General features: G+C 39.3%; 1 protein-coding gene across 1 annotated transcript in view; it reads right to left on the bottom strand.

Moving 5' to 3' along the window:
- The window catches only part of LOC109919304 (intermembrane lipid transfer protein VPS13B-like), a 275,649-nt gene that overhangs the window by 23,872 nt on the left and 224,716 nt on the right, over positions 1–27,061 (bottom strand). The window contains exon 18 of the mRNA XM_048596096.1: positions 17,107–17,291. Coding sequence (XP_048452053.1) covers positions 17,107–17,291 — 185 coding nt within the window. The remainder of the gene's footprint in view (positions 1–17,106; positions 17,292–27,061) is intronic.

The following is a 27,061-nucleotide window of genomic DNA, read 5'->3' as shown; positions in this document are numbered from 1 at the left end:
CAAGATCCACCAGGATGTCATGTTTCAATCAAGTCAAATCTTATTCTTCTAAACACTAGCAGATGCAAGACTAGCCTGTCCAAACTTTCCTCAGAAGACAACCCTGCTCCCCCTCCCCATTCCAAGTATTAGTCTGCTAAGCTTTCTCTGAACTGCTTCTAAGACATTTACAGCCTTCCTCAAATAAAGTGATCAATATTGTGCACGGCACTCCAGATGCTAACTCACCAGTGTCCTGTATGACTGATCCACAAACTCTATACTTTTGTATTCAATTCCCCTCAATGAATAACAGTTTATTAGCTTTCCTAATTCCCTTTGCAGTTGCATACTAAGCTTTTGCAATTCATGCATGATGCCAATCAGAATCCTCTACATATCAGAGCTTTGAAATCTCGCACGATTTAAGTAACATGCTTTTTTTTAATTTTTCCTGCCAAAGTGGACAAATGTACATTTCACAAATTAAGCTCCATTTGCCATATCTTTGCCCATTCACTTAACTTATCTATGTCTTTTTATAGCCTCCCTATGCCCTCCTCATACTTATTTTCTAACCTATCTTTCCTATCTTTGTGTTGTCAGCAAATTCAGCAATTATACCGTCCGTCCCTTCAATTGTTTACAATTCAAGTCCCAGCACCAATCCTTGTGACACACCACTCATTGCATCTTGCCAACCTGAGAAAGACCCATTTATGCTGATACCTACTCTCTGCTTCCACTTAGTCAGCCAATCTTCCATTCACGTCAATATGTTACCCCTACACCATGATCTTGTATTTTTCCACAATAAAGTTTGATGCAGTACCTTATCAAATGCTATTATAGAAATCCAAAGTACAGTACATTCACCGTTTCTCCATTATCCGCAGGACATGTTTCCTCCTCAAAAATTTCCAGTAGATTGGTCAACTATGATTTTCCATTCACAAAACATTTTAACCTTGCCCTGCAATGACTTTATTAAATACAGCTTCTAATATTTTCTCAATGATAAATGTTAAACTATCTGGTCAGTAGTCTCCTGCCTTCTTTACATTTGCAATCTTCCAATCTAGCGAGACCATACCCAAATCAAGGGAGTTTCAATGTGATTCAGACAAGTTGTGTTAGTGGACAAATTCATGGCAGATGCAGTATACAATGGCTAAGTGTGGAATTATCCACTTTGAAAGCAAAGACAGAAAGACAGATTATTATCTGAATGATTATAAATTGAGAGAGGGGAACATGCAAGAACCAGGTGTCCTTACACCAATCACCGAAGGCAAGCATTCAGGTGGAGCAGGTGATGACGGCAATGATATGTTGGCCTTCATAGTGACAGGATTTGAGTACAGGAGGAGGGATGCATGGCTGAAAATTTAAACAGCCTTTGTCAGACCCACCTGGAATATTGTGTGGAGTTTTGTTCTCCTTATCTGAGGAAGGATGCCCTGCCTAGGAAGTGCAGCGAAGAATACCAGACCGATTCCTGAGAAGACGTATGATAAGAGGTAGGATTATATTCACTTAAATTCAGAAGAATGAAGGGGGATCTCATACAAATCTATAAAGTTCAACCAGGACTAAACAACGTAGATGCAGGAAGATTGTTTCTGATGGCTGGGGTGCCTGAACCATGGCTCACAGTCTAAGAACATGGGGTAAACCATTTGGAACTGAGTCAAGGAGCTATGTCTTCACTCAAAGACTGGTAAGTCTGTGGAATTTGCTGCCACAGAAAGCAGTCCAGGCCAAAACACTATGATTATAAGAAGCAGTTGGATAGATCACTTGCGGCTAAAGGAATCAAAGGAGATGGGAGAAAAGCAGGAATAGGCTGTTGAGTTCAATGACCAACCATGACCATAATGAATGGCATTGCAGGCTCAAAGGGACAAATAGCCTACTCCAGTTCTTATTTTTCTATTTTTCAATGAGTAGCTTAAAAGTAAAACCAATGTATCAATATTTGGTTGGTATGAAAAGGAGCTTAGTTTTTCTGCTGTTTAATGAAAAGCCCATCTTCTCATTTGCTCCAGAGGAGGAGTTGATAATGACATGGAACTCAGCTTCTGCATGATCGTAGACACCACCATCATACACAAACTGAAGCTCAATGACTAAGGCTGGAGTGATTTTGGTTTTGGACTATAGCAAAGTTTCACATGAAAAAACACTATTTAACAAAATCATGGCTAATGGAATAGGAAAGTCAATGTCAATTTTGATTAAATAGAAAATCACTTAAGAAGAGAAAACAGTGAGCTGTGGTAGCTGGTTACTGTCAGATTAGAGGATTGTATGCAGTGGTGAGGCAAAGGATCACTGCAGGGACCACTTTTTTCTACCTCAGCTGACCTGTCACTCACCTGTTCAAGGCAGTACTGCTAGGAGTGATCACTGCACATAATCTTTGCAGAGTCAAAGTCCTCACACTGAGGAACCCCTGCCCATTGTTTTCATTGGCACCATCCCAATGTTAAATGGGAAAGATTCAGAACTGATTTAGCAGCTCAAAACTGGGCATCCATGTGGTGCTGTGGATCATCAGCTGCAGCAACATTGCATTCACCCATAATCTGCAAACTTACAGCCCAAAATATTCCTTATTTTACCTTAAGCAAGGGCATCAGCTGAAATTCAATGAGCAGCATTGGACAATATGCCAAGGGCATCATCAGGCACACCTGCCATACTTGCTGCTATGTAAGCTGATCTTTGTCAAAAAATCCCTCCACAGGTCAAGGGTGATTTAAACCTCAAGTGTAAAAGAGAATGCTGCTATGGGTATTGGTGGTTGTAGCTTTAACATTCATAGGCACCTGATGAAATTTAACTGTTCCTTAGACACCCTTACAACTTCACAACACAGTCTGTATTGCCTGCTCGATCCCTGCAGCTAGAGATAAAAGTGTCTGTGTGTGTGTCTGTGTCTGTGTCTGTGTGTGTCTGTCTGTCTGTCTGTGTAAGTGAGAGAGACAGAGAGAGAAATTGAAGCTGACTACTAAAGTGAGTATTGCATGTTGTGGCTAACAAGTGGATGGGGGGCACAAAGTATATGCTAAGATTATACAAAAACATGTTTTGTGAGGCTGAAAATAAAAACAGGTCATCATAGGGTCATTCAGATGTACAGCATGGAAACAGACCCTTCATCCATGCTTACCAGACATCCTAAACTGATCTAATCCCATTTTCCAACATTTGGCCCATATCCCTCTAAACCCTTCCTATTCATGTACCCGCTTCCATCACCTCCTCTGACACCTCGTTCCATACATGTGAAAACTTTGCCCCTCAGGTCCCTTTTAATTCTTTCCTCTCTCACCTTAAACCTATGCTCTCAAGTTTTGGACTCCCCTGCCTTGGGAAAAATACTTTGGCTATTCACCCAATCCATGCCCCTCATGATTTTATAAACTTCTATAAGGTCATCCCTCAGCCTCTGATGCTCCAGGGAAAGTGGCCCCAGGCTACTCAGCTCAAACCCTCCAATCCCGGCAACATCCTTGTAAATCTTTTCTGAAACCTTTCAAGTTAAACAACACATTACCTATAGCAGGGAGACCAGAACTGAACACAGTATTCTAAAAATGGCCTCACTAATATCCTGTTGTCTTATAAACTAAGCTGCAAATGTTTGGCAAAAATGATGCCAACCTGCTTAAGATACTTGCATGCCCAACAGCAGAGTCAGCCTACAATTTCCAAAGTATGCAATCCCCCAACCAACAGATCAGATCTAAGGTTTTCAGTCCTGCCACATTTAGCCATGAACGGCAGTGGACAATTAAACAACTAACTTGAGGAGAAAATCCCACAGCATCCTCATCCTCAATGATGCAGGAGCCCGGTACATCAGTGCAAAAGACAAGGCTGAAGCATTTGCAACCAACTTCACCCAGAAGTGCACAGCTGATGATCCATATGCAAGATGCACTGCCAAGGTTCCTTTGAGAGCATCTTCAAAACGTATGGCTTCTATACCTAGGAGGAGATGGGCAGCAAATGTATGGAAACACCATTATCTGGAAGTCCTCACCAAGTCATTTTCATTGGATTTGATCATCGCTTGCCTAAACTGCCTTTAAGGCGGCAGCAGTGAGTGGCTTTCTAGAACCACTACAGTGTTTGAGGTTTAGTGCTCCCCTGAATGGTGTTCCAGAAATTTGACACAGTTCCATGATTTTGATCCAAATTGACAAGCAACTATATCCCTGTTCCTTCACAGTCATTGGGTCACAATTCTGGAACACCCTTCCTAAATTCACTGTCGGTGTGCCAACACCAAATAGACTGTAATGACTCAAAAAGACAACTCAACATATCTTTCTCAAGGGCGATTAAGAATGAGCAACAAATGATGGCCTTGTTTGCAAGCAATGTTCAAGTCCCATGAAAGAATGAAGACAAACTTTGGAAAATGTATTGAAAGGAGGCGGATGTAATTTAATATGAATATAAATAGGATATGATACATTTTGGGTTGGAATGCTTTCTACATAAAATGCATGACACAAATGCAAGCTGTTGCTTGATAAACAGCAGAAATAGATTACGCTAAACATAAAATATTAAAAACTGGGGAGAAACAAGGGTTTGAATACTTCATTGCTGAAAGGACAGGTGCATAAAACCAACAGTTATTCTGATTAATAAAGACACGAGTAGAACAGTAGACTAATAATGTAGACGCCTTTGGACCAGTCATTGTTAGGGATATTGCTCATGTACCTATATGCAGAGGACATTAAAACATTAAAACTGAGCAGCAGAGATCTTAGGAAGACGTCAAGGAAACAAAACTTAATAAGGAGGGGTTCATAGAAATTTCTTTATAAAGGATGTTATTTGCACAATGGACCATTTTACCATAGGGAGTGTCCAGGGCAGACAATTACAATTTTGAAAGAAGTCAAAAATAAAGTTTTGCAGCAGAGAAAAATACTTGTTATGAGGAGCATATATGTTGACCGTAGCCACGTAGCATTCTCAGCACCAAGTCAGAAAATTTTGGATTCAAGTCACACCCCAGGTCCTCAACATAAACATTGAGGATGACACTCCAATGCAGTTCTGAGGGAGTGCTGCACAGTTTTTTGGAAGAAACATTAAATCATAGAACTGAACAGAGTCCGCCTGTTCAGGCAGATGCAACAAATCCTATGCAAAGCTTTGAAGTAAAGCAAGGGACCAGCCCAAACATCCTGTCCAACAATTATTTTTCAACCAACACTGTGAGAACAGGTTACCTGGTTTTTATCATTGTTACGTCTTCAAATTGATTGTTGTGCTTCCCATATTATGAAGTCAGAAGTCACACGAAACCAGGTTAGTCCCAATACGTTTACTTGAAATCACAAGCTTTTGGAGCGCTGTTCCATCATCAGGCGAAGCTCCTTCACCTGATGAAGGAGCAGTGCTCCAAAAGCTTGAGATTTCAAATAAACTTGTTGGACTATGGTGTCGCGTAACTTCTGACTTTGTCCACCCAAGTCCAACACTGGCACCTCCACATCATAGCTTCTCATATTATGACAGGGACAAGAATTCAAATGTACTTAATTGGCTATAAAGCATTTAGAAACATCCCAAGATCTCTGAAGATGTAACTAGTAAAACTGTATGAAAAATAATTTTAGTATTCAACACTATATACCTCCTATTCAACCATTTAAAATAAACTTCTCACAAATGATAAAATGAAATCATGACAGTTCAAAAATACTTGTATAAACATCAACTCAGTCTAATTAAGCATTTAAAACGTTTCATATACAACACAACTCAGTTTCATGGACATGTTGAATATGCAAATTTATGCCACATTTCTGGAACAATCAAGCAGTCAAGTAATTTCAGGAAGAGTGATCATAGATGTACTTGGGGACGAAGTCCTTATGAGAACCAACTGAAATGTTTCCATATGTTTTATAAAGTATTCTATTCGCTCTAAAGCAATCATTCACATGCACTTGCTGGCAATGCTCCAGACAATCCATATGGACATTGCATCCCTTATGGCACCATATTAGTCATTGGACTGCTATGTCACAGCTCATACAGAAAATAATATAAAAGGCTTTCCATTCCATGCCCGTTAACTTGCTTTACGTTTTAGCTCACCACCTGACGGCATTCTGCAATGGGACAGAACTGGGAATGTTTCACCAAAAAATTTTTCACATAAAAATTTGAAATAGTTTCCAGACCAGTCACATTAAATTTAGTTGCATTCTTTGTTCTGAAAAGCACTTAGACAATTTTCTTATTTTTCTTGCTCTGCAATAAACACTTAAATCTTATGAGTATCACGGTTCATTAGCAACTAACAAAATATGCCATTTCTATTAAGTTACATCTGCAAGCCATATATTTTGAAGTTTTGATCTCAGCAATTAACTGAAATATAATTGAAAAATACACATTTTTAAAATTTCACTCCATTACATCAAATTAAATGTAAGATGAAACTTTTGTCTCCAAGGACTAATGCAGCATAAACACAAAGCAAGACACTTTTATAAGCTTATTCACACACTTGCATATAACTGTAGAAATTATACTTATTGCAACTTATTAAATAAACTAACATTTTCAATAGATATTTCAGCGGACTTCATGGCTGCTAATATTTCTACTGTTGTTCAATATCTACTCAGGCAAGTAATCAAGAAATAGACAGCAATTGTACAAAAACTAATTGCGCCATGAAAGGCACAGAGTCTATTAGCAAATCCCCATGTTCAATTGTTGATTTTAACAGGGCTACCTCAGGAAAACGTTAGGTAAACAGAGTACCTCTTCTGAAAAATAAAGTCAGTTAATACACCAGAAACCCAACTATGCAATTGCCAGTTCGGTACTAATACTGGCAGAGGTTTGTTATAGGATTCCTCCCCAGTCAATTGAGGAATGGTACATGGCATGGAAGAAATTAAGAAGGAAGAGGAAAAAAAACACAAAATTATATTGATTTACAATCTACTATTTTTGTGTTTACAGTGTCTGACAACATTCAACCAGAGTTTGACAAATGGGCAGACTTAAAAACGCAAGAAAGGAACAGGAATGGCTCATTCAACCTTATTCACAGAGATTGCAGCGGATCCAAGTCTTGACTTCATTTACCCATCCTATTTCTGCAACACTTAATATCCTTGCCAATCCAAAAATATTAAGCCCTTTCAGATTTCAAATTTTCAATTGACATCCAATGTCAACTGATTTTTATCGTAGAATCCCAGATTTCCAAGACTTTGGTTGGAAACATATTAAGCCCTCTTGCTCTGGACTGCCACAGCAAAGAAAAGCACTTTGGCCTTCAACCCTACTTTATCATTAACTGTCATAAACACAAAAAAAATTCTTACATCATGCTGTTCCAATGCTCTACTGCTTTAAGTGTCATGAAAACTCTTCCAAAAAATTGCGATCAATTCAATCTATACCCTTGAATTCAGGAATGGAGTTAAACAATTAATTCTTCTTCAGACCTCCAGCATTCAATGCAGCAAATGTCACCTATTTTGATTTTCTGATGCTCAATTATGTCCATTATGGGTCCCAGATAAACTCACCTATGACTGTCAATGACAAACAGATTACTCACATAGAGACTGAAAATTATGTCGAAGTACTTCGAAATTGCAAGCTATTCAACAAATTTTCACATTTCACTAAAATATAATGTACTTGGAAATTGTCTTATCACCTGAACCAAATCTTAAAGATCAGGCAAGCGATGTACTGCTTTTCCTGTACATTTATTAACATATTGGTGTTTTGTCGTGCTCTGGTCCTGAAATTGAAAATTACATCAACTTTGTTTCCAAATTTTACTTATTCCTTGCCTTTACACAGTTTACTAACTCTTCTCTTCTTTGGATTTGAGTCTACATTTCTGGAAATAGGCAATTGACTAGTATCCACCAGGATCCACAGCTACCTTAACTATATATTTCTTTTTACTTGTTCCTATTTTATCCCTGCAGCTTCTCCACTTTAATTGCATCTTTTCCGATGATCCCACCTTCTTTAAACTGTGCTCCCTTTGTTGTAACTTCAATGAATGAGGGCTTTGCTGACTAGGCCAAGCATTCATTACTCATCCTCAGATGCCCCTGAGAAGATGGTGGTGACCTGCTTTCTTAAACTGCTGCTGTCAATTTGGAGCAGGGACATTCATAATGCCAGTTGGGAGGGAGTTCCAGGATTTTTATCCAGCGACGATAGTGGCTTGGAGGAAAACTGGCAGCTGGTAGTGTTCCCAGGTATCTGCTGCTCTTGTCCTTCAAGTTGGTAGTGGTCGTGGGATTGGAAGGTGCTGTTTTAAAATTGTGGATTCGGTGCTAATCATGTGGCTGATTTGTCCTGGATGGTATCAAGCTTTTTGAATATTGTTGGACTTATACTCATCCAGGCAAGTGGGAAATATTCCAGCACGATCCTGACTTTTGCCTTGTGGACAGACTTTGGGAGTCAGGATGTGAGTTACCAACTGCAAGATTTCTAGCCTATGACCTGCCCTTGTAGCCACAGCATTAATATGATGAGTACAGTTAAGTTTCTGGTCAATGGCAACCCCCAGGATGTTGATAATGGGGGACTGAATGTTGATAATGGGGGACTGAATGTTAATAATGGCATTAAATGTCAAGGGGTGATGGTTAGATTCTGTTTGGATTTTCTTCTTCCTCACTTTGGATTCTTCACAGTGGTTGACAGGGTCCTTGCCCATACCCATTCCATTTCCTTTGCTTGTGATCTCACAGAGTACCCTCCACCCGAGAAACACACAAAGGTTCTCCTTGTTCTCACCTCCCATCCCGTCAGCTTCCACATTCAAGACATTGTTGAACAGGCTCAAGAGGCTGAATATCCTGCTCTTGTTCATAAATTGTTTTACTACTGGTGTGATAATGCCTTCAATGCCTAAGAAAATCACTAATTAATAATCTCCCATGGGGTTCACAGAGTATGAGTTCCTTTGGTAACAAGTAATGGCTTGTCCTGCTTGAACTCATCACCTGAGCCCTTTATGAAGCAGAACTAGGTTGCAATGCCCTGAACAGGCTTTGCATGTAAATACCCAACAGGCTACATGGGTGATTTTTTTTGGTGGCAGATAATCATTAAAAATAAAACAAAGTCACTGTGCTTTGGTGATGGGAGAAAAAAGGTTGGTTTTGTGTGATAGCACTTCCAAATATTAACAAGAGCAGAACCCGAGATGGATCTGCAGAGCTGTTTGTCCATGGCTGGGACTACTCTATGCATGCAATGAGTTGTGGCTGTATTTGAGTTCAACAATAAATGATGCTCCTTTCCAGTCACACTTCCTGAGTTATCACATTGGCAACAAGAGTAAAATCTTCGACAACCTTCCCTTTGAATGAACCTGGGACAGACAAATACTGGAAATGCCCATTTGGGAAACTGAAACCTAATGACGTGGGTATGGAGTACTGGTCCCAGGACGTCAACAGAATGAGTCACTTCTTTCAGGCAAACGGGATCGAAGGGAACCATTGACTGAAGGTCATTCGCCTGACCACTTGTGGGGGACCGAGTTTCCACATCATTGAGAGTTTAACTTACTAGGCCGCCCCAAAGTCAAATTCTTTTCACAAACTGACAGATATCGTAGCGGACCTCTATGGTCCAAACAATCTGTTATATTGCAGCACTACAGGTTTAACATGGCAAACAGATACCCTGGGGAACTGATTACAGAATTCTTGATGAGACTGCGAAAATTGTTGGAACACTGAGTAGGGCCAGCTCTTCAGGAGATGTTTTGGGATCTGTTAGTTTGTGGAATTAGGTAACATTGTGACGCAAAGGAATCTACTATTCAAACCAGACCTGGACCTTAAGAAAGCCATAGAACTCACCTTTCTCATGAAAACATGGAAAAAAAAGACTCAGGAGCTTCAGGGGTCTTCAATCTTGGGCTACTCTCATACCACAGAGTCAAGTCCCCAGTACAGAATACTCACGGCTTCCACTTAATGCAAGATTGGAGTCAGAGGCCACATGGTTCCAGAACCGGACGGGACATTTCTTCACAATATAATGGAGAGCAAGAATGTCCATGCTGCACTTGTAGTCATAGCGGCCACCCCAGACAAGGCTACTGAAACAGACAAAACGTGTCCCACCCAGTCTGAAGGGCGAAGTCACTTCAAGACAGGGCTTTGCAAATAAATCAGTCCAACGATGAGGATTGATACTGCTAAATTACATTGTTGCTCCCAAAGTGGCTCCAGTTAAGATAAGACTCCAGTAAATAGCCATTCCCCAAATACGGAGGTATTCACAGGTACCATTATATCTATTGTTGGGGAGCAAGCCCTTAGGAAACTCTTACCGGGCATCTTGCTTTTAAGCCTGCGAGACACCAAGACTACATTGGCCACATGCACCAGGGAGCCTTTACATATTATTGGGATCACTATAACCCAGTTATGCATGGGTAGCAGACAGTCGAGTACCCTTAATGATGGTGTAAGGACCAGGTCCCAACCTCTTGGGACTAGCTACAGAAAAGCTGCCTAGACTGGCAATAGGTCTTTAAAATGGGTACTGGCAATCTATATGAAATTATTGGGAAGTATCCCAAAGTGTTCTAAGAGGGTCTCGGGAAGATAAAGGGCACCAGGGCCAAGATCTACGTAGTCCCAGAGGCACAACCAAAATACTTCAAGGTGCAACCAGCCCCCTATGCTCGATGCACCAGAGTAGAGGCTAAATTGGAACATCATGAGGAACTGAGCATCATATACCCACTATAATTTGTTGACTTGGCCACGCCAGTAGTCCCAGTTGTAAAACCTGACAACTTGGTCTGTCTCTCCCATGGGGTTATAAGTTGACAGTCTGAGTTCCCTGCTTAGACAAATACCCTATGTTACACATAAAAGATTTGTTGGAAAAGCCCGCTGGGGAATTGCATATTTTCTAAATTGAATGAGTAACGCTTATCTCCAACTACAGCTTGAGGGGTCATCCAGGAAGTATATCACCATAAATACTCACAAAGGACTGTACGAGTACACTCGCTTGCCCTTTGGGGTATCTTCAGATTAAGTCATCTTTCAAAGGGTAATAGAGAACATTCTCTAAGAGGTACCAAGAGTGGCAGTTTGTCTGCGTGACATTTTAATCTTAGGGGTTATGGCAAAAGAACATGTGGAGTGTCTGGAGGAGGTCTTACAGTGTTTTTTTTCTCAGGCTGACACCCAACTAAAAAGGGAAAAATGTGTGTTTCAGGTAAACAAGGTAATGGACCTCAGGTCAACAAGGATACCCTGTCAAAGTCAAGGTGAAAGCCATAAAAAGGGCTCTAAATCCAAGGAACACAACAGAGTTAAGTCTTTGCCAGGTCTTAAAAATGACTAGGGGGAGATACAGTCCACATGAAGAAGTTTGGTGACAGCTTTCTAGGGATTTCAGGTGTTATCCTTAAAAACAATGGACTGGTATCATATATGGTCAAAATCAGGGAGAATATTGCAAAGAAAAGGACATGTCAATTATCTCCGGCTGGAATTCTCCACAGAGACAATTATTTTGATAGATACACACCATCAAGGATGAGTTCGTCTGCAGTGACTCTCTGATGGTCTTCACAGAAGAAACGTTCACCTATTTACTATACACCTTTCGACCAGACCCAGAAAGCAACAGGAATGGGGTCATGGGCAAAATGACACAGGAGGTCCCATCAATACAGGAGCAAGGTGGAACACTCCAACTTGACGGGGAAGGTCTATGATAACCTCTACAAGACCCACGGGAAATCACTAACTAATTTCCTTGAGGAGCTCGTTCAGTATGAGTTCTCTTGATAACAGGCAATAGCCTGATCAGCTGGAACTCATCACCTGAGCCCTTTCCTGCTGGGCTTTCTGCATTATTACAATCAGCAAATGCTGAAAACCTAGCATAATTCAACAGCAAATAAGTTTCTTTTTATTCAGGTGTATCATTCATCTGCTTACATCTACCTTCCCAAACTGCTTCCTGCATACTTTTGATCTCTTGTATGCTTAGTCACTACATGTATTAATGTCTTTTATTTAATGTGCCAAATAATTTGGCCAGATAAATTGGGAAAATCTATAACATAGAATAAAGTGTTAGTCAAGAATGGAAAAGTTAGCAATATTTCACTTTCAGAATTCTGAGACTCATTTTGGGACAATCAATTTCTTCTAGGAGCAATGCTAATCTACTAATTTCATGGCTTTGACTTTGCTTAAAATGAATAATATTCTGACTAATTAATCTAACCAAAAAAAAGTGAAAACTTTCAACAACTCAATTAGATTTTGTGATCATTGTAGAAGAGAAAGGGCAATGCAGGCCATTTAAAAACAAAGCTGGATAATATTGCAAATGGAAGTAAGGAGGTGACAGATTAATTGATATATGGCAATCCATATTGTAGAGGAAAACAATATATCCGTATACTGGGGAAACTAATTAAGAATTAAGGACTTAAATTGGAACTCATTCAAGTTAATATTAGCAAAAAAACAGTATTAGAAAAAAAAGTAATGGCACTAAAGAGTGCCAAATGCCAAGCAGCTAACCCATGTTTCAAACGTGAGACTTCAAAATCAAGCAGATGAAGAAATGGTGGGTGTTTCAACTACAACCTTCCAAATTCTCTTCTACTGAGCGATGATCCCATGTATCCGGAATGTTAATTTTGTGCAATTCAATTAAGTTCCACATAAGCCACTTCTAGTTAAAAATTAAAGTCAAGAAATCGAAGGCAAATTTAGACCATTCATGAGAGTAGTTTGGCAGTAGAAAAAGAACAGGTATAACAGTCACTTGCTCAAATCGGAATGAAATCACACATGATGTCCTACAAGAATCTTTGCTGAAATCTCCAGAGTTCCTCAATTTTATTTCCTAATTACTGACCAATTTATGACTTAGAAAGCAATAATATTTACCCAAGTATTTTAATGACACAACGATGATTACTGTAAAGAAACATATTTCATCAAAATTCATATATAATATTACTTGTCTAATGTGGTATATGAATTTCAGTGCCAGTGTGAGCTCAGTTGGTTGGATGGCTGCTTTGTGATACAGAGGGATTCCAACAGTGAGAGTTCAATTATAGTAAGGACTGAGGTTACAATGAATATTCTGCCTTCTCAACCTCGCCTCTTGCCTGAGACATGGTGACCCTCAGGTTAAACTCACCACCAGTCGTCTCTCAATAATGACAGAGCAGCCTATATTCCTCTGGGACTATAGCGACTTCACTTTTACCTTTATTTCAAATCAACAAAATAAATGACAGACATCTGCTGGTTCACTTCTCAGAAAGTTCCTTGACCAGAGTAAACCTGACCCCACTATAAAATTTAAACAAAATCTGACAGTCAATCACCTCATTGGGTTCATTCTCCATGGGAATACCTCCACCAATTAAAATCCACTTGCCAAAATCAGCACTCTCCTCTCACGCAGAATAACTGTTGGTTCCCCTTTGAATTGGTATTCTTGCAAAACATCCTGATTGCAAGATGAAAAGCTTGCCAAAATATGGCTTCCTTCAATGCTCAAATTGTGTACTACCAAACAATTATTTGGACAAAATGGTTAGCAGGATGCTGAGTAGTACAACAGGGAGAACAATATTAGAAGAAAACATAGATAAAATGTGCGGGCAAAATTGTGGTAGGTTGATTTCAATGACAAAGTGCAAGGTCCTCCACTTTAGACCAAAGAACAATAGATCAGAGAATGTCTAATTTGGTGAATACCCATCAGCCGTGGAAATTCAAAGGGAGTTAAGGGTCCAGGAAAACAGATTACAGTGGTCAAGTACAAATAGTAAGCAAGAATGTTAATAGCATTCTTGCCTTCACATCAAGTGAGCTAAGTTATAAAAGGAACAAAAACAAGAAGCGCTGGAGAAACTCAGCAGATCTGGCAGCGTTTGTTGAGAAAAAACAGAGTTAATATTTAGAATCCAGTGGCACTTCTCCAGAAGTGAAAGCAGCTGGGAAATGATAGATTTTATGCTGATACTGGGGGTGGGGTTGGGAAAGGAGTGGGTAGAATACATGGGTACTAACAAGAAGCTTGAAAATAGGATGGCTTTGCTGGAAGCAACTCATACAGAACATGTTGTTCACGAGAGGTGGGTGGGTAACAATTATGGAGGAGAGTGTTCATGCTCTGAAATTGTTAAACTCAATGTTGAGTCCTAAAGGCTGTAAGGTACCTAGGCAGGGAATGAGGGACCTAGGCCTAGAGCTACACTGGAGCACTATAGTAGGCCTGAGACAGAAATGGTGACATGGGAGCGCAGTGGTGTATTTAAGTGGCAGGCAACTGGTAGTCTGACATTATTTTACAGTCAGAGCATAGGTGTTCCGCTAAACAGTCATCCAAACTATGATTTGTCTCCTAGTGTAAAGGAGACCACATTGCTTTCTACGAATGCAGTAGACTAGTTTGAAGTGCTGCTTCTCCTTGTACATTTAAAGAGTTAGAGGAATCAAAAGAAAACATTCTCAGCAAGGACAAGAGTGATAGACAAGCAAAAATATAATACAAGTCGAGTGCTTTGACTAAGTCGAAATTTGTGCCAAGTGGAGGATGGAAGATCCCAACAGAGAGTGTCAGAGTTGGCAAATGCTTGAATGCTTTCTGCTTGCAGCTAGTAGTACTTTCCTGTGTCATTGCTTTTCTTCCCCCTCTGAGGAGCGAGTGATGGCAGACCTCTTTCCCAATTACTTCCAAATTAAACAGGAGGCACTTGCACCTGTAATTCACTCAATGACACCTTTCAACCAATCTTCTAATAAACAGAAAATTGAAGGTGTGTGGCTTTGAGCAAAAATGCCTGCTGCTGCAAGCTAATGAAATAATAAAAGACGACTTTAAGCATCTGCCAAAACTCGCCTTTATTCTTCAATTAAATGGTACGCAATGTTTTTGTGGCAAATTCTAAAAAGAGACGTTATACTACAGGACTCTTGATCATCTTCCCAAGAATAAAAGGTTTTTTTCACAAGACAAAGGAATAAAATGAAACCAGGTAGATATGTATAATATGGCAAAATACCTTGATAAAACTACAGATAAATTTTATAAAAATCCAAAATATGCTAGGTAGAAAATGAAGTTGATTCTCATATTGAATATTCTGTTCCAAGTAACCACAGCGCAGATCTATAGTGCACAAGGTGACACACAGTACAAGAGTAAAGAATTCATCATTACAAGATACACTGGTAATATAGCTATGCTATTCACTGAAAAACAGATGCATATTCTCAATTACATTTTAGTCATATTATATAAACCCACTTACATATATTAAACAAAGTTTTTTTTTTAAAATAAATTAGATTTGAGAAGTTTCAGAGTAAATATGAGATCAATCAAGTCAATATTATTTGACATCATGTTTGCCTGAACTCAAAAGTACCTCAGTTACAACATGAAGAAATAGGAATAAACACATTTCCTGCAATATCTTCAGATTATATAGAACATTTTGTGAAGCAGTTATCTGAAGGCAATATTAATGATGATGACTTATGTGAACATTTTATTTTTGGGCATAGATTTATTCATTTCAAGCACAGTTGACCAGACACCAGTTTAATTTAAAGCAGAATTATTGTAGTTACAGCGCTTGTGTTGCTGATAATTATTTACACATTATGAACCTGAGTCAGTTATTGACAACCGAGTTTTCAGTGGCAAGCAAAATAACTGGCAATTCACCAAAATAATTTACCATTTGAGACATTCGACCGTCAAAACAGCAATGTCTGTATGACCAAAACATTCAATACTTTCACGCAATGCAAACATTCAACAAGAAACATATCAAAACTTGTGGCACCAAATGTTCCCTGAGTTCACCTTCAGGGAAATCAGATTTTTGTGCAAGAAAGATACATATATCCAGTTCACATCACTGCAGTGTAATTCTAGGGCAGGGAGAGTCAATTCGCATGAAGATGCTATGACTGCATGTGGAAACACTTGCATGACTCAACCTGAAAATCCATTCACAGCTCGTGTAAATTCATGATAATCCACTCTATAAATGGCATGTTGACTAATGAGATTTAACATGCTCACTGCATTCACTTCTCATTGCACTCCTACATATATAAACATTTTTTTTTTAATCAAAAAGTTTATAAAATACTGTTCTTAGGTTTTCCAATGAATTAGTGCTTGAAAATACTTGATTTCTTACATTTGTTTGCATTCAGTTGCTACAAATAACAAATCTGAGGATTGGGATGCAATCACTGTTTGCAAGTTTGTGTAATATTGGCGAACATAATGTGCTAGGCACTGATGAAAAAAGTTTAACGTCACTTCCAAAGACCGTGCATGTGATGTCAGTGCAATCCTCTCACAAAACGAGAGTTGAAAATTTCAACATATGCCCCAGAGGGTCCTAAAATTCAAGAACTGTTCTTTTGTGATCCATGGATCTACTTTTGAGCTTCCTATGTTAATGTGATATGAAGTTTTATCACTCCATGACTACTTAGAAGCAGGTTAGTGAAACCCACCTGGTCTTCTTTTTGGGGACAGAAAGCTACCCTTCTGTAAAATAATCTTGTTTTTAAAACTGGAATGTATTCTTCCAGCACACAGCAGTTCTAATATTAAGATTATGACAGCAGCTGTGGCACTTACTGGAAAAGCAACACCTTTTCCAAAGAAAACAGATCATGAAATTATTTATATGTAAACACTAATAGGTTCTGAAGCTTTTATACAAACATTTGAACATTCACAATCCTATTGATCTATCCTTATTTTTCTCCTCTTCCAATTCCACCTGAGTATACTTGAGCTCCTTAAAGTTATCATCAAATTTCTCTGCAATTGTGAAACAGGACCCAACCTTAAAAGTCATTTTGTTTTGCTATAATTGGTCTGAAATGAAGCAGTCCAAATAACATCAAATTCACCATATTCATGAAAAATGATTTCGCGAAGAGCTGCATTCAATACCAATATTTGATTGCCAGCTAGCCAATAATATTAAAGTAAATGTCTCAGCTTTGCGTGATGGTTGCAATCAATTAGAAGATGTCTTACCTGAAGGTCTGAAGATGTCCTTAAGTAAAGCTTCATCTACTGGCAATGATACTGACGTTCCCGTATTGTGTGTCCAACTCTGTAAAATGGTTTGCAGCAGCAGGGTCTGGGCCCTCGTAGCTTGTAAAGTCAGACTGGGCAATTCAAATATGCACTCTGTAGTCGGGACAAATGGACGTTTCAACCTGTTGAACACAAATTGAAATCAATCAAGGTGTGAATTTTCATAGAACATATCTTACAAATAATTTTACAGCATTGAAACAGGCCAGTCAATCTAATTTGGTGTTTATGCTCCACACGTTCCGAGCTTCCTCCCACCTTAACTGGTCTCACACAATAGCAGATCATCTATTCTTTTCTCCCTTGTGTACTTTTCTAACTTCCCTGTAAATCTACATCAACAATTCCATTTAGCAACAATTGCTCAGTAGTTTGAGTTAAGATATCTCCCTTAAATTCCTTATTGGGTTTATTAGTGACCATCTCACATTCATGATCCCACGTTCTGTGCTTATGTCCTATCATACCTATTTTGAAGACTTGGGGCAAATTACTTTAGAATATACATTATAATGTGTATCTAGAATGTTGAAACACAGAAAGTTACTATTCCTTAGAAGCAAGGGTACTAGCATCAGGCATTGGGTGACAAGTGGCAGAAACATTTGGACCACTTAGATAACAAAAACAGAAACCGATCAAGGTTTTGAGTCCAGTGACCCCGGTTTCTCGCTCCACAGATGCTGCCAGACTTGCTAAGTTTTTCCAGCAATTTCTATTTTTGTTACAGATTTCCAGCATCCACAGTTCTTTGTTTTATTTTAGTTGACCACTTAAGTGCCAAGCAATGACCATTTTCAAGCAAAAAATGAACCTAATTACTTCAGCCTGACTTTCAACAGTATCACCCTACCTTATGACCATAAGACATGGGAGAAGAAATAGACAATTCAGCTTAAGTCCACACTGCCATTCAATGAGATCATAGCTGATTATAGCCACTTTCCTGCCTTATCCCCACAATTCTGCATTCCCTCACTGATTAAAAAGCTATCTCAGTTTTAAACATATTTAACAACCTAACTTCTACAGCCCTCTGAAGGGCTGTATTCCACAGATTCTCTACCCTCTGAGAGAAGAAATTCTTCTGTTTTGAATGGATGACCCCTTATTCTAAGATGGCATTTCAGTTTATCTAATGACATAATAACATTAATACAGTTAGATCATTTCATTGCTGACATACTGTCCTTCAAGCACAGTTTAATGGAAGATGAAGTCTGAAAATCAAATAAAAACTCTTTATCTTTTAGAAAACACAAACTTTTTCCTAATTTTATGGTGTGATCAAGCATGGTACAATTGGTCTTTGGATTGGGAGTGCAGGAGGACGCATTCTAGATGCTGGAAGGCCTGCACAATTTTACATTCTCTGGTCCTTGAGTTCAGCTGAGTATAACTGGAGTTGCTTCACAAAACAGGCAATAAATTTCATGACTTCAGTTTTCAGCATGTGATGTATTATTGAAATAGGCCAACTCAACTTGCAGCTGGTGGATTGACACACCAATCTGACATCAGAGTCATAGAGTCATACAGCATGGAAACAGACCCTTCGGTCTGAGATCCTTCAGTGCAGATAAATTGTACCGAAGGATCTGTTTCTGTGCTGTATGGCTCCGACTGTAATGTCGGATTGCATTTTTATTAATGCTTGTTCAGTGAAGTTAAAAATTGCTTAAAAACGTAGACATGAACTATTGATGGCACCTCCTCCCCATCTTGCCAGTATGTCAGCACAAGACATTGTCTAAACTTATTGGAGTGGGCATGGAGGGGAGTAAAGGAACTCTTTGTGAATAAGGTATTTGGAGAGAGACATAGTAATAGTGAAAGTTTGGAATTCAGCTTTTGTTTTGCGAAGACCAAGGAATCTCGAAAAAGTTAGAGCCTAGGTTATGATTGGTCAGCCAACCTGGTTCACTAATAGAATCGGATTTCTTGTTGGGTGATTATGATTTTAACCATTCCATTCCAGATAATCCTGTAAATTAAAATTAAGGATGTTTCTTTTAGGGTCAGAGCTTGCTTGTAGTTTATGCTGGTAAAGCATGTGGTTTTCATCAGTGCAACTGTGCCGAGTTTGCAAGTTTGGCAGCACGGTGGCTCAGTGGTTAGCACTGCTACCTCACAGTGCCAGGGACCCGGGTTCAATTCCACCCTCGGGCGACTGTCTGTGTGGAGTTTGCACATTCTCCCCGTGTCTGCTCCAGTTTCCTCCAGGTGCTCCGGTTTACTCACACAATCCAAAGATGTGCAGGTTAGGTGGATTGGCCATGCTAAATTGCCCATAATGTTCAGGGATGTGTAGATTAGGTGAGTTATAGGCGGATGGGTCTGGGTGGGATGCTCTGAGGGTCGGTGTGGATTTGTTGGGCCAAGGGCCTGTTTCCACACTGTAGGGATTCTATGATTCTACGATGCCCTCTGGTCCGAGACTGTACCACAAGGAGAGACAACTTTCTTACTCTGTCAAGTCATTTAAGACTCTTGTATGTTTCATTAAGGTCACTTCAGATTCTTCTAAAATCTAGTAGGTACACGTTCGATTTAAATCCATCTGGGCTATAACTGTCTGTAGTCTTTCTCTATTTAAATAATATTCAACTTCTTTAGTCTTCCTGCCAAAGTGCATGAGCTCACATTTCTCCACAGTATATTACATCTGCTAAGTTTTTGCCCACTCGTTTAACCTGTCTTATCCCTCTGTGTCATCATGACCACTTGCCTTCCCACCAGTTTCTGTGTCATCCGCAAACTTGGGTATGGTGCATTCACATTCCAAGTCATTTATATATACTGTAAATAATTGTGGTCCCAGCACCGATCCCTATGGCATTCCACAAGTTACATGTTGCCATCCTGAAAATAGCACCCCATTATCCTAACTCACTGTCTTCAATTAGTTAGCCAATCGTCTATCCATGATAATATTCCAATCCAACAACATGGGCTATTATTAACTAGTTTGTTGGCTGGAGCTTTAAATAAACGTCTTCTGAAAATCCAAATATATTTGATCCACTGCTTCCACTTTATCTATGCTGCTTGTCACCTCCTCAAGGTATTCTAATATACTTGTTAGGCATGATTTCCCCTTTGTGAAGTCATGCTGACTCTGCTTGATCACATTATGCATTTCTCAATACTCTGTTACATTTCCTTTATAATAGACTCTAGCATTTTCTCTCCCACCCTTGTCACCTTAGGCAGCAACCTGACTGGATCAGTCATTTCAAGACAAATAGGGAAGAGCTGATTACTTTGCAACAAGTTTTTCATTGAGAGAGGTTTCAACTAAAGCAGCAGGGATGTGTTGTTGCAGTTCTACAGGGCCTTGGTGAGACCACACCTGGAATATTGTGTGCAGTTTTGGTCTCCTTTTCTGAGGAAGGATGCTCTTCCTCTCAAGGGAGTGCAGCGAAGGTTTAACAGTCCGATTCTGGGGATGGCTGGTCTGACGTATGACTGAATAAGTTGAGATTGTTTTTGCTGGAGTTCAGACTAATAAGGGGGGGATCTCAGAGACTTATAAAATTCTAACAGAACTGGACAGGATAGATGCAGAGAGGATGTTCCCAATGTTGGGCGTGTCCAGAACCAGGGGTCACAGTCAGACGATTCGGGTAGACGATTTAGGACGGAGATGAGGAGACGTTTCTTTATCCAAAGATTGGTGAGCCTGTGGAATTCATTACCACTGGAAGTAGTTGATGCCAAAACATTGAATGTATTCAAGAGGCAACTAGATGTAGCACGTGGGGCAAATGAGATCAAAGGCTATGGGGAGAAAACAGGATTAGGCTACTGAGTTGGACAATCAGTCACGATCATGCAGAATGGCAGAGCAGGCTCGAAGGGCCAAATGGCTCCTCCTGTTCCTACGTTTCTATGTTTCTCATTTCTTCAGCCTTCCAATTCTCTCAAACATCAGTTGCACAAAATAGGAGACAAATGGAATAATTGTCGTGCATCCAAATTGACGCAACCATAACAATCTCTTTGACCGAAGTTCAAGCCCTATCTGTTCCAGGCATAACATGTCTGAATAGGTTAGTTAAAAATATCTTCCATTTAATCATTATTCATACTTTTAAGCTCAATGTCTACCATTCGTTCAGTGCAGCAATCCACCAGTGTTACCTTGACATCATTTCTCAGCCTCACGACCTCTACTTCCAAGAAAACAAGCAACAAAATCACAGAATCACAGAATCACCATAACCACCAAGATACATCATCCTTATATTGAAACATATCACTATTTCCCTACTGCCACAGGAGTCAAACTCTTTCCGCAAATGAAGACCATTACAGGAGTTCAATTATCATAACATTGCAGTTGTCCAAGAGGGTAGCCCACCAGCAACCTCTCAGTGTGAAGAGGAATGATCAATAAACGTCACCTTGCCAGTGACACCCAAATGCCAAGTAAAAAAAAAAGTAGGTATGTATGGAAAGTGTTTTATTGAAGATCTGTAGCTTGGATTGCGGTTGGAGTTGTTGGTTGGTTTGCCAAGCTGACTAGTTTTTGTGTAAATGTTTCATCTCCCTTGTAGATGACATCATCAGTGCCATGTCGTCTCCGTCGAAGCTTCAATGGAGGCTACACAGCACTGACAATGTCACCTACAAGGCAGATGAAGCGCTTGCATAAAAACCAGTCAGCTTGGCGAACCGACCAACAACTCTCGGTATGGAAAGCTTTAAGCCAGTGTAACATTTTGTACAGCTTGTTCTGTGTTCATATTTCTTTCCATTGTGCCAATGCTAAACAATTGGATTACACACATGATAAGTACTTTCTCTGATATTTTGAAAGAAGTCAAAGGAATGTTACAGGCTACTTTCTGTTAGTTGTCAAAGGGTGTTTTTATACTCTGACTCACACACAGACTTCAAGCTCGTCTTGTTTGAATAACCATCACGATTTTTTAAAAAGCATTGTTTTTCTTTTTTGGCTAAAGTCACAACACACTTTTGTCAAAGGAAGATGATGACCTAGTATGGTTCATTAAATGACTAATAAATGGCACTCAACAACAACAGGCTTAGGATCCGAACTAAACTGAAATATTTCTGCAGGGACTCTGGAAGCATCATACTGGAAGAGCTTGAAAAGCAAGTCCTGAACAAGTTAGGTCCCAACCTAGCTCTAAAGAACCAAGAATGCCCCTGTGGGTACCAGAATCTCTTGATACAGGATTTAGGTAGGGAACAGAGTGCAAAAATGAGCATTCCATGAATCGGAGGTTCTATGCCCTTTGCTTCAATGGCTTTTGGCACAGGAATGAGACTGGACCTAGCAGCCAACCAAGCAGATGTTGGGACAATTGGGGAATTAAGGCTGTAGAGGGCAAAATAGAATAACAAAGCTACAAACAGAAAATTGAACTGCTGGTAAGGGTATGGTGATTGTGATGAATGGTGGACAGTCAGAAACAATGGTTTCAACAGTCTGCTGGTCAGATAGCAGCTCAAGTAAAAATGAATGAAAGACAACACTCTGACCACAGTTTTAGTGTTCAGAGTTGTTCTGGAAAGGTAAATCTAGGTGTCAATATCAAACATGTATCAGACTGGCCATTTTCATCTTCAAAACATCAAACCTTTCTCCATTTAATTCACCTCATCCTCCGCTCATGCACTCATGTTTGTCTTTTTGCTAACTTCAAGCATAACCTCTCCATGTGCAATTGAGCCTGGATCAAAACTTCCATTCTACATAAACGCTAATTCTTTGGCAACCCTGACACTCCTACATTGCCTTACAAAGTTCCAATAACCAGTTCGCAATAACCCAAAAACTTTTAAACTTTATTTGAAAATCATGCACAACCATACCTTACTCTAAGTTCAAGATACAACCTCCATTTGCATTTAGGTGCGTGTAACAGCCATTTGCCATTCTGCTATAAATTGTAGATCTTCACTGATCACAGTATATCACTTGCTACATCTAACCTTTCCTCAAGAAAACTCAAGAGTTTATGGCTTTAATTAAATCTTTAAACCATCTTCTTTAAACCATGACTGCCTGGTAGTTAAAGCCTGGTTCTGTGAAGTGAGAAGCCAAGTTAACATTTCAGATTGATGATCTTCCATCAGGACTTCCAAAGTAAAGGTCATTGACCCAAAATGTCAACTGTTTCCCAATGCTGCCAGACCTGTTCAGCTTTTTCAGCATTTTCTGTTTCTATTTCGGATTTTCAGCAACTACGATATTTTAGTTTTATAAAGTGTGTGTGTTTGGACTTGCAGTTGAGATGTCAATTCAGGAAATAGTTTCCTGATGCAGTCCCAATTCATACACCAAACATCACACTTGACATTCCTTTCAACTTTATTAATCTATACAGCAAAGGCGGCTCTGGATTCAATCGCAAATATATGTCATGTTGTTTAATCTTAACCAAACAGCAGTAGGACACTACAACTGACCTCAGCACAAGTCATTTGGGGGTATTTGAGAATGCAATACCTTCTGGAATGTATGAGTTTTTAATAGGATCAACCTCATCTGTAAATACGCCTCGCCAGCATGGAATAACCTTCTGGCATTGGCTGTCCAGGACGCTTAATCAGAATTATCAGCTGAAGTAAAGTGTACACTACCCTTGAGAAATGCGAATTTCAAAACTAAAGGGGTAAAGTTTGCAATGGGGAGCGGGGGTGGGTGAGCAAGATAAGTTCTTTCTTAAAAAAAACTAATTGAAAACAGACCAAGCGGATGATCCTTTCAGCTCATCAGAATTGTGTTGATTTAAGTTTGTCATTCTCTCAGTCTTGCATGCAGATTCATTAAGTAGTGAAGTGTGTATAACACCACAGTTCTCTGCAAAACATGTGTACGTTTTCCAGGATTAGGTCTATAAAAATTAGGTCAAACTCTATACTCTCAGGGAAAATAAATCGCGACAAAACCAGCAGATCAAGCATCTCATTAAAAGAAAACTTGGAAAAGGTCCAGTATAAATTCAGAACTAGAGTGATTGACAGGTCTCTTTCTCTTTACTCCTTCCATCCCCAACAAAAAAAATGGAAATTTAACTGATCAAAACAATTAAGCTGCCTTAATGAAAATCATATTGAAAATTCTTCTCACTGGTGCTGATGAAAACATACTATTTGGTACAGGTAAGTAGTTTTGGTTCACAGGATTTAGTATGTGCAGACTTAAAGAACAGCTATTCATGGTTTCAAAATCAACACCTGCCCAAGACTGAAGGAATATTACAACAAGCAGCTGGCTTTAATGGTTTACATAGAGTCCCAAAATGCAAGCCTGAAACCCGCAGAATGTTTCCAAAAATTTCATTTTGATTATTACTCATATCCTGTGCAACGTAAAACTGTATGTTCACTTTTTCCAAAATAACAGCAAGTTCTAACTAGTTTTTTTTTATTACAGCACTGTGCACACTACTGGTCCAACATATTTTGACAGCACCCGACACTTGGAATGTACAATCTACACAGATACATTTCAATGGCAAAGTTGTGTCAAAGCTGATACTACGGCTAAGAATGTTGTTCAAGATATAATGAACAGTATTCTAGGTAGTCAAGTCAAATGGAATAGCAAAATCCAACTCAGTAATAATTCTGTTAATAATTCAAAAAGTAATCAAATTCAGAAAAAAAAATCTATTATATTTTACACTGCATCACATCCAAGTTGGTCATAAAATGCAGGCTTGATCTCAGGAGTGTTGAACAAAAGTAGTCATTGTTCGGTCCAAGTTGTATTATAAATTTAAGATTTGTAGCTGTAGAGTGCAAAACGTGGTCCGAATTTAACTGCTAGTTTCAGTTCACAAGCTGCACAAGTATGTAGGGACAAAGGAATATTTTTTGTTTGAAGATTAGAAGAGTACAAGCGATACAATCAAACTTGCAAAATTTACAGGCAAGAATAGACCAGCTAGTCCATCAAGGCTGCCTCAGACCACACCATGGTCAGATCATCATGTAGCTTCTCCAAAACATAATACAATAAAATGCACTACAGGTACAGATGGGCAATAATACAGCATTAGCAGAAACAAAACAGGTAATGGAGGGAAAAGAACAAGATTGTACCGAAGACAAGAAGGGCAATAAATAAGCCAAGTCCAGGACTTCATAAGATCAGACTAAGGGTGAAACAGGTGAAACAAGAGAACAAGAAAATATGAACAACTTGAAACATAACACCAAAATAACTTACACTATAGCAACAGCAGAAGTCATTACAGCAAAAGTCAAATGTCTCCAACATGTAGTTGACTACAAGAGTTTGCCATTAGATAGCAAGCATCTTATAGGAAAGTTATTAACACATGAGAAATTCAAGGACATATTCTGCTACCTAACACATTATACAGTTTAAGTTTCTGGCATAATCATTAGATTGAAAATTAGTAATTTCTGTGGCAACTCCTTAAAGCCTGTACACTATCTACAAGGCACAAATTGCAAACAATTCCTCAAAATACTTGGAAGCAAGGTAAGGTCATATGATAGATTTGAGAATTTGTTGTGGCTATCTAAAGCAATTCCAGCCTCACGCAAGGGCAATGTGTCTACAGATAAAACAGGATTGTTACATTAGCCTGCTTGTACTGCACAAATTGTGGAAGGCAAATGGAAAAGGAAATGTCAATACAAATCAGGGAGATCAAGGAAAAAAAATGATTATACTTGTAAAATTTTTCAATGACTCACTCACTGGAACAGGTATGAAGTTAATAGACACAAGGGAACAGAACTCCTAAAATGTGTGCAGGAGTACTTCCTCAAGGAATATATTATGCCTACAAGGGACTAACATTAAGACTAGTTAAGTCAGGTTTGGCTATACACTTCAGAAGCTGTGACCATATTATGATTAGATTTAAGGTTTCAAATATAAAGAGAAATGATTCATACAGAAGCATTGACAAAATTTTTGCTGCACAAGTTCTGTCCCATTCTAGCAGAGACAAGGAAACATGCCATTTGAACCACATGGGCTACCATTCAAATACAACCAGGTCAAAAGCAGAAATATCAGAAGCCTAGGAGTAGGTCACCCATGCTTGAAAGAAAATGTAGCATGAGAGGGAAATAGAAAAATACATTAATACATGAAGTATATTAAACTATTACGCAGGTCTAATATATTACTTACATTGGCTGCACTTGTACTGTTAAGTGGTAGAGGTCATGAGTTTGAAAGATGCTGTCTATGGAGTCTTGTTGAATTGTTGAAGTGTATCATGTGATACAGATTGCAGCTACAATGCATCAGTGGTAAAGGAAGTCAATGGTGAGGGCGTTACATGGGCTGCCAATCAAGGGAAAGGCGATAGCCTCGTGGTATTATCGGTGGACTGTTAATCCAGAGACCCAGATAATGTTCTGGGAACCTGAGTTTGAATCCCGCTGTGGCAGGTGGTGGAATTTGAATTCAATAAAACAAAAGTCTGGAATTAAGAGTCTAATGATGACCATGAATCCATTGGCGATTGTTGAAAAACCAATCTAGTTCACTAATGTCCTTTAGGGAAGGAAACTGCCAACCTTACCTGATCTGGCCTACATGTGATTCCACAGCCACAGCAATGTGGTTGACTCTTAATTGCTCTGTTAGCAATTAGGGATGGGCAATAAATGCTGGCCTGACCAGCGATGCCCTCATCCATGAATGAATATAAACAAAAAGTAGGCTGGTTGGTGTTGAGCTCGAGTGTTGTTAGAGATTTACACATCCAGGCAGTGGACAGTATATCATCACACTTCAGACTTGTGCCTTGTAGGTAGTGTACAAGCTTTCAGGAGTTGCCACAGAATTTCCAGTCTTTGACGTGCACATGAAGCCACAGAACTTACAGTATATGGATAGGGCAGTTCAGTTTCTAGTCAAGGGCAA

The sequence above is a fragment of the Rhincodon typus genome, chromosome 4, assembly GCF_021869965.1.
Source record: "Rhincodon typus isolate 14 chromosome 4, sRhiTyp1.1, whole genome shotgun sequence".
Lineage (NCBI taxonomy): Eukaryota > Metazoa > Chordata > Chondrichthyes > Orectolobiformes > Rhincodontidae > Rhincodon > Rhincodon typus.
This window is presented reverse-complemented; position numbering and strand designations above follow the sequence as displayed.